General features: G+C 47.4%; 1 protein-coding gene across 1 annotated transcript in view; it reads left to right on the top strand.

Annotated features, from left to right (window-relative positions):
* The window catches only part of LOC139402718 (microtubule-associated protein 2-like), a 50,850-nt gene that overhangs the window by 28,838 nt on the left and 9,936 nt on the right, over positions 1–12,076 (top strand). The window contains 8 exon segments of the mRNA XM_071146618.1: positions 239–3,259; positions 3,533–3,733; positions 4,017–4,157; positions 6,268–6,323; positions 7,049–7,169; positions 8,291–8,347; positions 9,680–9,839; positions 10,021–10,189. Coding sequence (XP_071002719.1) covers positions 239–3,259; positions 3,533–3,733; positions 4,017–4,157; positions 6,268–6,323; positions 7,049–7,169; positions 8,291–8,347; positions 9,680–9,839; positions 10,021–10,189 — 3,926 coding nt within the window.

Raw genomic sequence — 12,076 nt, 5'->3', positions numbered from 1 at the left:
ATGTCATTCAAATCGTGCTCTTCATTCAGTCATTCTGTTCCTGCACACCATCCCAATGTCATCGAACTGAACTGTGCTGCAATCATGCTCCCAGTGGCCAGAGATAGTATTGCTGTGTGCCCTACATTGTGCTTGATGGACAGCTCTCCATATGAAGAGGGCTTTGCTTGTCTGTGCTGGCTGTAGCATGTGGACACCGCAAAGAAAGAAAGAACGCTGAGCTAGTGTAACTCATCAGCAGCACAGACCACTGCAGATTTACTTGCAGACCTGCCGGTGAACCCAGAGAAGCCTCGTTCCGACAATCCTGCCATGGCAGAGCATCCACAGGGGGCACCCCCTCCGCAGAGCCCGGTGGCCCCCACCACAGAGAGAGAAACACCAGAGGGAGCAGAGAGCACTGTGTCCATCGCTGAGTTCTCCACTGGTTCCCCCAAAAACAAATCTCTAACTGATCCTACCCCCACAGAACCCGAGAAAACGGTTCAGCCTTTAGTGGAACCAGAAAAGGGGCAAGGGACTGGAAGTACCACTAGTGTGGTTCCTAAGATGGAATACCTTCCGGAGCCCAAGACCACTGCTGAGAAACAGCCCTCGGTTGAAGAGCTCGACTCAGTTCCTCTTTCAGTTGTATATGAGCCCCTGAAAGATTACATTGAGGAAGAGGAGGAAAATGATGCTTATGTTACACCCAGTAAGTCAGCAAACCGTGAGAGCGTTCGTGAGGAGAAAGAGATCATATCAGAGAAAACTGAGAAAAGAATGCTGAGTCTAGGACAATCGACCGCCAGGCCATTGTCATTTGAGACTGAGAAGATTGAAGAGACTCCTCAAAGTAATGTCAGTGATGGAGAAAACACAAAGCAGGAGGCACACATATCTGCTGCAGATAGTCTAAAAGACAAGCAGAGTTCGGAAGATAAGTCTGGAGTTGCTTCAAAAGATGAGTCAGGTATGACGGCCTACTTTGAGACCTCTACACAAAGGGATACTGAAAAACCAGGAGAACGTGGTGAGGGTTACTATGAGCTCAGTGCTGTCAGCCAGAAGAAGCCCTCAGAGGAGGTTCTGGAGGCCGATTTAAACATTAAAATAAGCGATTCAGCACCAGAACAGACAATATCCAGCATAACGTTGATGAGTGACAGTGCCATGGACAAGCTAGAGGATCTCCCTAAGAGGAAGGATGTGTGTACTAGGCTGTCACCTGGCAAATTGTCATTGGAACACAGAAGTCTTTCTCTGAATTTTGCTATTGGCTCAATGGGTCAAGCAGGAGAGCAAAACCAGTCGAAGCTCTCATCTCTTACAGAGGTCTCTTCCGGAAGCCTGGATGAAACCACAGGCTACCTTCCTGTAACCACCCCATTAGTAACATTAGAGAGACAGTTACTTCCTGTGACTCCAGAGATAGCTCTCCCAGTCCCTACCACTGAAACCTCCACTGATCCACCTGAAGACACCACCTCTAAGACAATGTGTTCTCCTGAGTTGTCACTCTCACCCATTAAGCAACACTACACCCATTTGAATGACCCATCCAACGACCTTCCTGAGATGCTGGACCTAGCCGGTGTTAAGCCCAAACCCACCCTGGAGAAGAGGGAGCTGGACCAGCATAATAGAAGGAGGTCTGTCCCTGCCTGTCCATCTGCTGCTCTGGTGGGCAGTTCTCTGGCCAAGCTGGTGCTGGGGAACCAGCAGACCCCCAGGGTGGTGGGTGGAGAGGAGAGCCAGCAGGAGGAGCGTGGTTACTGCGTGTTTAGTGAGTACTCTGGTCCCATGCCCTCGCCTGCCGATCTGCACAGCCCAGTGGGCTCCCCACACCAACGGTTCCCCACAGTGACTGAAGGGGACAGTGACGAGGAACTGGGAGCCATTGCGGAAGAGGGCGAGCAAAAGCTGGCACCGCAAAAAACAAACCAGGCAGAGGAATCGGTTGGAGGAACAGTTAAGCCAATTTTGGTGCTTGAAAGAGCTGTCACGGCAGGTGTCAAACCGGATCGTCTGAGGATCCCTGTGGCTCCATCCAAAGACAAACTGACAGAGTTCCGGCTGGAGAGCGGTCTTCCCGGGGACATCAAAACCCAAGCCATTCCTGAGGTAGAGTTGGAGCAGGACCTCTCCAGAGAAGCGTCCCCCATCCCACCAGACTTCGCATTTACTTTTGGCACTGAGGTGAAGGACACCAAGCTTTTTGCGACCTCTGAGTCTCCAGCAAAAAAGGCTGCCGCTGTGGAGGGAACCAAAGTTGAGGGAGTCACAGCGGAAGTCAAAGTAGAGGTGGCGTCAGCAAGGATTGGGAAGAGTCAGAAGACTGGTCTTAAAAAGCCAGAGATGGAGAAAGTGGAGGAGACCTCAGACCCAGACCATCAGACTGCTGTTGAAGACTTACAGCCAAAGGATGTTCGAGGACTGGAGAGAGAAAAGAAAAAAGAACCCATGACATCATCACCTGAATCATTAGTGGAGATCATCAATGCGCAGGAGAAGAAGCGTGAAAGTGAACCAGAGATGTCAACAGTACCAGCGGAGGCTGTCGTTCCAAAAGAAGAGGCCAAGACCAAAGCTGAAGAAACATCACCAACACCCTCTAACGTGAGCACTGCAGATGTGGAGGAAGCCACAGAGCAACTAGAAGAGAAAAGTCCAGAGAAAAGTGTTTCTGGAAGTTCTCCAGTTATAGTCATACCTCAGGCACAAGTTGAGGAAGAGGAGGAGGAAGACGATATAGAAGTAGCTGAGGAAGTCTTGGAGGAAGTTGAAGGCCCTCCTGTGCTCCTCAAGGAGAAAGAGCAAGAGAGTCACCCTATGGAGAAGCAGGAGGAGGTGACAGAAGAGGTGAGGGTGGTGGGTGGGGCGGAGGAGGTGATTGTTGAAAATCCTAAAGATTTGGAGTCTGCTGTTGCTGGGGATGACGAATCATGTGATGCTACTGCCCCAACCATTGATGAAGGGGATTATGCCGATCACATCTCTCACCTATCTGCCTGCTCTGGAAACGACCAGCCACAAACCCTGGATGGAAAGGAGGCAGAGAAAGAGAAGAATAAAGTGGAGGCTAAAGAAGGGGTGGTGCTGCAGGAAGAGGAGGAGTCCGCTGAAGTGGGGCAGGAAGTTGAGATGAAGGCTTCCAGTCGCGAGGAGTCGGAGACCTCAGACGTACTGCGGAGCCAGACCAGCGAGACCACCGCTCTCGACGAGACCACCATGGACGTCTCCATGTTAGACAGCGAGAGTGGCTGGGTGGACTCACAAGGTAGTTGTCCCAAAATGTGCATGCAATTCTAACAATGTAAATGCAAAATGTTAGCTTCACATGTTTTTGCTTGCGTAACTCACACAACAACAAACAAGCGTTTTAACTGGACTATGAACAACAATACACAATCTATATCGTGGAAATCTTGAAATGCAACTTTATACCCAGATGGTCCATTCTATTCAATATAGATCATGTTGAATATAGGACATATGGGCCAGGTGTATGTGGGCTTAGCCCTCCTGTCCTATCTCACTCCCTATGCTGCAGATGATGACAGAAGCGTAATGACAGAGCAGATTGAAGCTCTGCCCAAAACACAGAGTCCTGTCAAGACTCCCCTGGTAGAGAGACCCTCTAATAAACGTCCCCCCGGCAGAGGACAGGGGCGCACCTCCACCCCCGAGCGCAAACTCAACCGCAGAGAGCCCGTCAGTCGTCGTCCAAAGGAGGAAGAGAAGAAGAAAAAAGGTTTCTAGATCTAGAATGTTAGATCGTCCATGTTATTCTGTGTTATTTACTGTATATATCTGTGGTACTGCTGAACATCACTTCTGTCATGGAAATCTTTTAAATTGCACTGGCAAGGATTTGTTTTAGTTTTATTACACAGTTTGTATATGACAATGTTACCACCTCTTCGTGGTCTTGAGACCCATACTGTGTGTTGATTAAATGGAAATTGCACCACGCTATAATGACAACAGATGTCCACTTCCTTCCTGTTGTTAACCCTGTCTTCCCTCTCTGCTAGCGGGGACGAAGAGAACTGAACAGTGTAAGGTATCAGTCCTCCAGTGTCGCTCTCCCACTCGGAGGATTGTAGTCAAAGCTGCTACGTTCAGACAAGCTAGACCTGCTTCGCACCACGGCTCTGCTAGAGGCAAGCCACCAGGTGACCTACCTACCGTCCTCACAGCAGGGAAACCGATGCAATGTAGCTGGCCAAAAACAGAATGTGCACTGCAGACCCATCGCAAGTTGTTTCTCTGTTGTTCATGATTTTTTTTCTCTCATTGTATTCCTGTATTGGTCTTTATTTTGATGTTTTGTTTTTGAGAATCACGAGATCATGTTGCATTATGCTCGTCCAAGCTGTAAGCTCTGTGTTTGGGGAGTGTTTGTGCTTTGTGAGGACAATGTGCTACTATGGTTGTGCTTTGTGAGGACCATGTGCCACTATCCCAGCTAGCACATAACGTTCTGAGAACCGTAGGTTTCTTAGAGCTTGGTGAGGGCATACATCCTCCCCTTAACGTTCTGGGAACGGTGCAGGGTAGTTCCTTGGATTTAGAACATTCTCAGCACATTTAAGGAACTTGACCAAAAACCCCCATAATTTTCTTGGCATTTGCTTTAACAGAACGTTTCATAAAAATTCAAACATCGTTAAATTTAATTTCAATTTTGGTAATGTTCTAGTAATGTTCTTTAACAGATTTGACATTGGGAACCTCTCTAAATAGTTCTATGCTCATGGTTCTATTTAAAGTTATGTCATAAAATTGTTCAGAGGACGTTAAGAAAACCTTCCGGAAAAACCACAAGAATACTTTAGAGAAGGTTCTAAGAATGTTATTTAAAACATATACCTTCCGTTCTCAGCATCAACATAATGGGGTCTGTTTGCATCAACGTAATGGGGTCTGTTTGCATCAACGTAATGGGGTCTGTTTGAATCAACGTAATGGGGTCTGTTTGAATCAACGTAATGGGGTCTGTTTGCATCAACATAATGGGGTCTGTTTGCATCAACGTAATGGGGTCTGTTTGAATCAACATAATGGGGTCTGTTTGAATCAACATAATGGGGTCTGTTTGAATCAACGTAATGGGGTCTGTTTGAATCAACATAATGGGGTCTGTTTGAATAGACTAAAATTAACATTTTTGTATGTGTAAAAAAAACATGGCAGGCTGGTGGTGCAGTGGACTAATTCTATGGGTAGAGAACAGTTGATTATAGGTTTGAATCTCACTGATGCTGTGTCACAATGTGTTTGCATGATTAATGCCAAAGGAAATCAATTTCTGCATGCTTGGAGTTCCAAAAAGTGAACCCAAATAATCTAGCAGTTTTGTTAAAATCATATTGAAACATTGAGTGAATGTTTTAAGGAAGCTATTCAAAAATTTAAACAACAACAAATTGTTATAAAACATCAGAATAAAACTTTCAAGGAACTAGACTAAAGCGTTCTCAGAACCTCCAGCAAACCCAGAGGAGGCAAAATGTTCACTTCCATTCTCAGAATGTTTAAAAAAAACATTCAGTTTTACCAGTCAGAATACTTATGGCTTCGTTCCCAGAACCAATGGGAAACCAAAAACGCACGTTCCCCCAACTTCCAAGGAACCAAGTGTGCTAGCTTGGATGGTTTTTGTCTTGAGCCACAGTACTATACCTTGCTCTTCTGTTTGATAGAAGTGACTGGCAGGTGTCTGACTGGGGTGCTGCTGTGTGAACTGAAATATGGGTGAATTTGGTCAGGAACAAATTAGCCTGACGAAAATGCTTCCTTGAAGATTTGCAGTAAGAATGCATCACTTCTGCATTAGAATGTTTTCTGATTCAGTGGTTAAAGATAGAGTGCACTGGCTGTGTGTGTGGACTGTGTGTGTGTTCGAGTGTTTGAGATTATTGATGGGTTGTCGTCTTCTCTGGTATCTGGTGTCTGCTGCATTCCCTCTACTCATTGCTGCTGCTGTGTGTTTCTGTTGGCTGATATCACCCTCTGCTGGCCTAGCCCTGACAGTTGATTATTCTCTCTCTCTCTCGCTCTCGCTCTCTCTTCTCTCTCTCTCTCTCTCTCCTCCCTGTCTCTCTTTCTCGGTCTCTCTCTCCCTTTCTCTCTCTCTCTTTCTCTCTCTCTCTCTCTCTCTCTGGCTCTCTCTCTCTCTTTCCTCTCTGTCCCTTCCTCTCTTCCTGTATCCTTCTCTCTCTTCCCTCTCTGTCCCTCCCTCTCTCTCGCTCTCTCTCTCTCTCTCTCTTTCTTTCTCCTCAGCCGTGGAGGACCAGCAGCCTCTTAATGTGACCCACCAATCCCGGGAAAGGACCTCTGTAAGTAATACACACTGCATATGGTAATTTAGAATATATTGATGTCTCATTGTGTTGTCACTGACATCCCACCTCCGATATGTCTTCGGTCTTTGTATTTCATTATTTTCCCATCTCTCATCTCCTGTCTGTCATTCTGTCTATTATTTTTCCATCTCTCTGTCTGTCCTGCATGCCATCCATCCATTCATCCATTCATCCTACCTGCATTGCCATGGCTACCGTCTAGAGCCTCACACGCACCGCCTTAAAAAACCATCGACTGACCAGGGGGGTAGAGGATCTGTCCCCCAGGCCCAACTCTGCATGCTCCCACACTAAACCCAAACCACTAGTGGAGGCGGAGTTATGCGGGCCACGCCCCTCCTCCGCATGCTCAGGCAGAAACTCCCCCTCACCCTTACTGCAGAGGCGGGGGCGGAGGGAAGAGAAGGTGAGGAGGAGGGGAAAGGAAAATACACACCCTTTAGAGCAGTACCCTCCCTCCTTCCTGTATAGGTGCAATTCATTCCATATTGGTAATATTCTAATGTTCCGTAACGACTATGTCAGAGATGTTCATTCGTTTTTGTCCATTCATTCTCACAATCACACAATTGGGTATTACAAGTAATGTAGTTCTCAGCAATCGGGTGTTTTCGGTATGTTGTTATTAGATCTATGGCAGGTGTTTGTATCTGTGTCTGCTAAGTGCTTGTACATGTCCTGCATGTTGTGTGTGACAGGAGGGTACCTACCGGACTCCAGAAAAGAGGTCCTCTCTGCCCAGGCCTGCCTCCTCCCTGCCCCGCCGTGCCCCCCCAGCAGAGCACGACAACACCAGCCCTGCCCCCCGCAGGCCCACCTGTAAGTAACCCTCCCCTCCACACACCTCCACACACTGTTTTTTCAGACAGATGATATACTGCCCTATTAACCAGTATTATATACACATATGACAGAACGGTATAGGAGATTTGCTATTGAATTTGTTGATGATACTATGTGTAAAAACACTCTATCCTCTCTTACTACGCGCTTTCCCTTTTATCACGTTTCTGTGATTTGACTGCTATCTAATCTCTTAACTCAACAACTATCCTCTGTTCAACTCAACTCTGTTTATCTCTTAACTCAACAACTATCCTCTGTTCAACTCAACTCTGTTTATCTCTTAACTCAACAACTATCCTCTGTTCAACTCAACTCTGTTTCTCTCTTAACTCAACAACTATCCTTTGCTCAACTCAACTCTGTTTCTCTCTTAACTCAACAACTATCCTCTGCTCAACTCAACTCTGTTTCTCTCTTAACTCAACAACTATCCTATCCCCCTTCACCCCCCCTCTCCTCCTCTTACTCCTCTTACTCCTCCTTTTCCTCCTCCTCCTCCTCCTCCCTCTTCTCCTCCTCCTCCCTCTTCTCTTCTAACTATTCCTCTAACTCCTCCTCCCTCTCTCCTCTTACTCCTTCTCCTCTAACTTCTCCTCCTCCTCCTCCTCCTCCTCCTCCTCCTCCTCCTCCTCCTCCTTCTCCTCTAACTCCTCCTCCTCCTCTCCTCCTCCTCCTCCCTCTTCTCTCCCCCTCTCCTCCTCCTCCTCCTCCTTCTCCTCTAACTCCTCCTCCTCCCTCTTCTCCTTCTCCTCCCTCTCTCCTCCTCCCCTCCTCCTCCTCCTCTAACTCCTCCTCCCCCCTCTCCTCCTCCTCTAACTCCTCCTCTAACTCATCCTCCTCCTCCCTCTCCTCCTCCTCCCCCTCCTCCTTCTCCTCTAACTCATCCTCCCCCCTCTTTTCCTCCTCCTCCTCCTCCTCTAACTCCTCCTCTAACTCCTCCTCCTCCCTCTTCCCCTCCTCCTCCCCCTCTCCTCCTCCTCCTCTAACTCATCCTCCTCCTTCTCCTCTAACTCATCCTCCCTCTAACTCCTCCTCCTCCTTCTCCTCTAACTCCTCCTCCCTCTAACTCATCCTCCTCCCTCTTCTCCCTGTAGCAATTCAAACTGAGCCCAGAGGGGAGCACAGGTCTGGGAGGTCCCCTAGTATCGCAGGTAGATCACAGATAGATCCACTCTGTCATCCACACCACACCCTGGCTGTCTCTCAGTAGCTTTGATAGATCCACTCTGTCATCCACACCACGCCCTGGCTGTCTCTCACTAGCTTTGATACATCCACTCTGTCATCCACACCATGCCCTGGCTGTCTCTCACTAGCTTTGATAGATCCACTCTGTCATCCACGCCATGCCCTGGCTGTCTCTCACTAGCTTTGATAGATCCACTCTGTCATCCACACCATGCCCTGGCTGTCTCTCACTAGCTTTGATAGATCCACTCTGTCATCCACACCATGCCCTGGCTGTCTCTCACTAGCTTTGGTCCTGTTCCCCTGCTAAGACGTTGAAAACGCACGCCAGATCTTACAATGCCTGGATAGGTATTTTACGTATCAGCTAACCACATCATATTTTATAGCAGTATGATGCCCAACGGCAAAGTCCATGATATGGCACGCAGCCATTGGTTGATGCATGCAACGTCTGAGCAGGGGAACGCAAGCTCTGTCTGCATGTTTATCAATCAGCCGTTTTGTCTTATTGATGAAGTCAGTGACCGTCATGTTATTGTTCTGTAAAAGTATTATATATTAAGTCCTAACTACCAGCAAACACATCACAATCATTCATGCTGTTACGTTATTGGGTTATTTTGCCAGCCTGCTTTATTGTGTTCTGGTTTAGTTCTATTCCTTCTCAGCTACTTGATGTCAAGGTCTTTTGTCTTGTTAGTCAAGGTAGTGTTTGCCATCAAGTTGAAGTTGTGTGTCAATACTCTAGTCTCTTTCTCTGTATATCTCTGTATATCTATTTCTTTTTTTCTTTCTTTTTTTTTCTCTCTCTCTCTCTCTCTCTCTCTCTCTCTCTCTCTCTCTCTCTCTCGCTCTCTCTCTCTCTCTCTCTCTCTCTCTCTCTCCCTCTCTCTCTCTCTCTCTCTCTCTCTCTCTCTCTCTCTCTCTCTCTCTCTCTCTCTCTCTCTCTCTCTCTCTCTCTCTCTCTCTCTCTCTCTCTCTCTCTCTCTCTCTCGCTCTCTCTCTCTCTCTCTCTCTCTCTCTCTCTCTCTCTCTCTCTCTCTCTCTCTCTCTCTCTCTCTCTCTCTCTCTCTCTCTCTCTCTCTCTCTCTCTCTCTCTCTCTCTCTCTCTCTCTCTCTCTCTCTCTCTCTCTCTCTCTCTCTCTCTCTCTCTCTCTCTCTCTCTCTCTCTCTCGCTCTCTCTCTCTCTGTCTGTCTCTCTCTCTCTCTCGCTCTCTCTCTGTCTGTCTCTCTGTCTCTGTCTTTATCACAGTTCCACCCTGACATCTGTTACCTCTCTGTCTCCCATCCAGTCGGCACAAACTCGTCGGCCCGTTCCCGTTCGGCCCGTAGCGGAGCCTCCACGCCTCACACCCCCGGCTCCACAGCGGTCACCCCAGGAACACCACCCAGCTACTCCTGCCGCACCCCTGGGAGTCGCACCCCCGGCAGCCACACACCCAAGTCTCTCAGGTTGGTAGTCTAGACGTTAGGGAAGTGGGCCAGCAACCCGAGGGTTGCCGGTTGAAATCCCACATCGTCAATGAAAGGTTGCATATGTGTGTGAATCTCAGGGATTTGAGTTTGTAAGCAAAATGACATATGTCCATTCTCTGCAAGATAGTAGACCAAGTTGTTCTGTTGTTCTATTCAGCCTCCTCACTCAGGAGAAGAAGTTTGCTGTGATCCGCACACCGCCCAAGTCGCCCTCCACCACGCCCAAGCAGCTGCGCGTCCTCAACCAGCCCCTGCCTGACCTGAAGAACATCAAGTCCAAGATCGGCTCCACAGACAACATGAAGTACCAGCCCAAAGGTGGACAGGTGAGATGACAACCACTCAGCATAGGGGATATGGCCTGTGTTGAATACAGCTGTGGTCACCAGTCGTGGTGGCTCTCTTGCGGTCTCTCTGTCTGTTTCTCTCTCTCTAACTTCTCTCCCTCTCTCTCTCTCTATTTCTCTCGCTTTTCCTCCGTGTGCACTTTTCCCTGTTCCCTTTTCCCTGTTCCCTTTTCCCTGTTCCCTGCACACTGTCCTCTAACCACCACTCTCCTCTCCTCTCCTCTCCTCTCCTCTCCTCTCCTCTCCTCTCCTCTCCTCTCCTCTCCTCTCCTCTCCTCTCCTCTCCTCTCCTCTCCTCTCCTCTCCTCTCCTCTCCTCTCCTCTCCTCTCCTCTCCCCTCTCCTCTCCTCTCCTCTCCCCTCTCCTCTCCTCTCCTCTCCTTTCCTCTCCTCTCCATCATAAAGCACTGCATCTGTTTCTGGTCCTGCTACGTTGCACCTGCCCACCCACATTCTCAGTCTCCCACTCCCTGTGTGTGCTGTTTCTCCATCTCTGACAAAGCAAATGTTTATCCTCCCTTCTCATTAGCCGAGTGTTGTTTACCCTCTGGTCCGATTGGTTGACTGTTGTTTACCCTCTGGTCTGATTGGTTGAGGGCTGTTTGACCTCTGGCATGATAAGGAGAAGTGGATTTGAACCAGAAGCCATAAACTAAAGATCCCGGTCTGTAGTCATTTCAGCTCCATGGAAGTTTACAGCTAGCCTGGTTCCAGATCTGTTTGTACTGTCTTACCAACTCCTTTCATCGTATGGAATCAGGCCAGGGTTGGGGGCCCCCTTGAGGTCATAAGCAATGGCGGAGGTAATGGAGGTAATTACTGTAGCTTTAAAACTGCTAAATGTTCTCTCAGCCTCATGACAAGATGTGCAGAATAGCATTTTAAAACTTCAAATGTTTCTCTCTGCACCATGGCAAAAATGTGTTTTCTCCCCAAAATATCTACTTTCTTAAAAAACACTTTGTCCGACCCTGTTTCCCATGACAACAATGTGAGTTGGCTATACAGCAGAAACAGATCTGAGACCAGGATGTACATGACATTAAGGCAGGGAAATAGTCTACACACAAGTACCAGTGGCTGTGTTCTTGTGGTAGTTTCTTCCTAATTCCCTAGTCTGCCAGACGCAATTAGCCAGAGAGGTCTTTACCTCATGCAGAAAACAGTCCAGCCTGTCTACTCACTCGCTCACTCACAGTGTACATATTTAACCAGCAAGCAAGAGTCTAATAACAAACATACAGCAGTTGCTGTTATATGAATCTTTCAGAATGAAGAATCCCTATTGGCTATTGAGGTTTGTTTTCATCCTTGATGTTGAAGGACCTTTGTTCTGTGAGAGGAGTGGAAGACAGGGCTGAGTTTAATGAGCTCTAGTCTGGTGTTGCAGACTGGATGAAGGCTCAGGGCTTCAGTGGAACACAGCCTCAGTGAAAATGAGAAAACATAATGCACCCCAGAATAATCCCAGAATAATTTATACATCTCAAAATGAATCCAATAAGTTCTATCTTCCAATGGAAAATCTTTATTTTGGTGCAGTGATTTCACTGCAATATTTTGTGGTGACCTGTAACCCCTCTCTGAGTCTACCCACTTGTATTTGCTGTAGGCAGCAGTTTAGATTCTCTATTTAGAATCTCTATTTAGGCAGCATATTTAGAATCACTATTTAGGCAGCATATTTAGAATCTCTATTCAGGCAGCATATTTAGAATCTCTATTTAGGCAGCATATTTAGAATCTCTATTTAGGCAGCATATTTAGAATCTCTATTTAGGCAGCATATTTAGAATCTCTATTTAGGCAGCATATTTAGAATCTCTGTTTAGGCAGCATATTTAGAATCACTATTTAGGCAGCATAT

This window comes from Oncorhynchus clarkii, unplaced genomic scaffold (assembly GCF_045791955.1).
Source record: "Oncorhynchus clarkii lewisi isolate Uvic-CL-2024 unplaced genomic scaffold, UVic_Ocla_1.0 unplaced_contig_3541_pilon_pilon, whole genome shotgun sequence".
Lineage (NCBI taxonomy): Eukaryota > Metazoa > Chordata > Actinopteri > Salmoniformes > Salmonidae > Oncorhynchus > Oncorhynchus clarkii.
The sequence above is the reverse complement of the archived record's forward strand: the minus strand, read 5'-3'. Positions and strand labels throughout refer to the sequence as shown.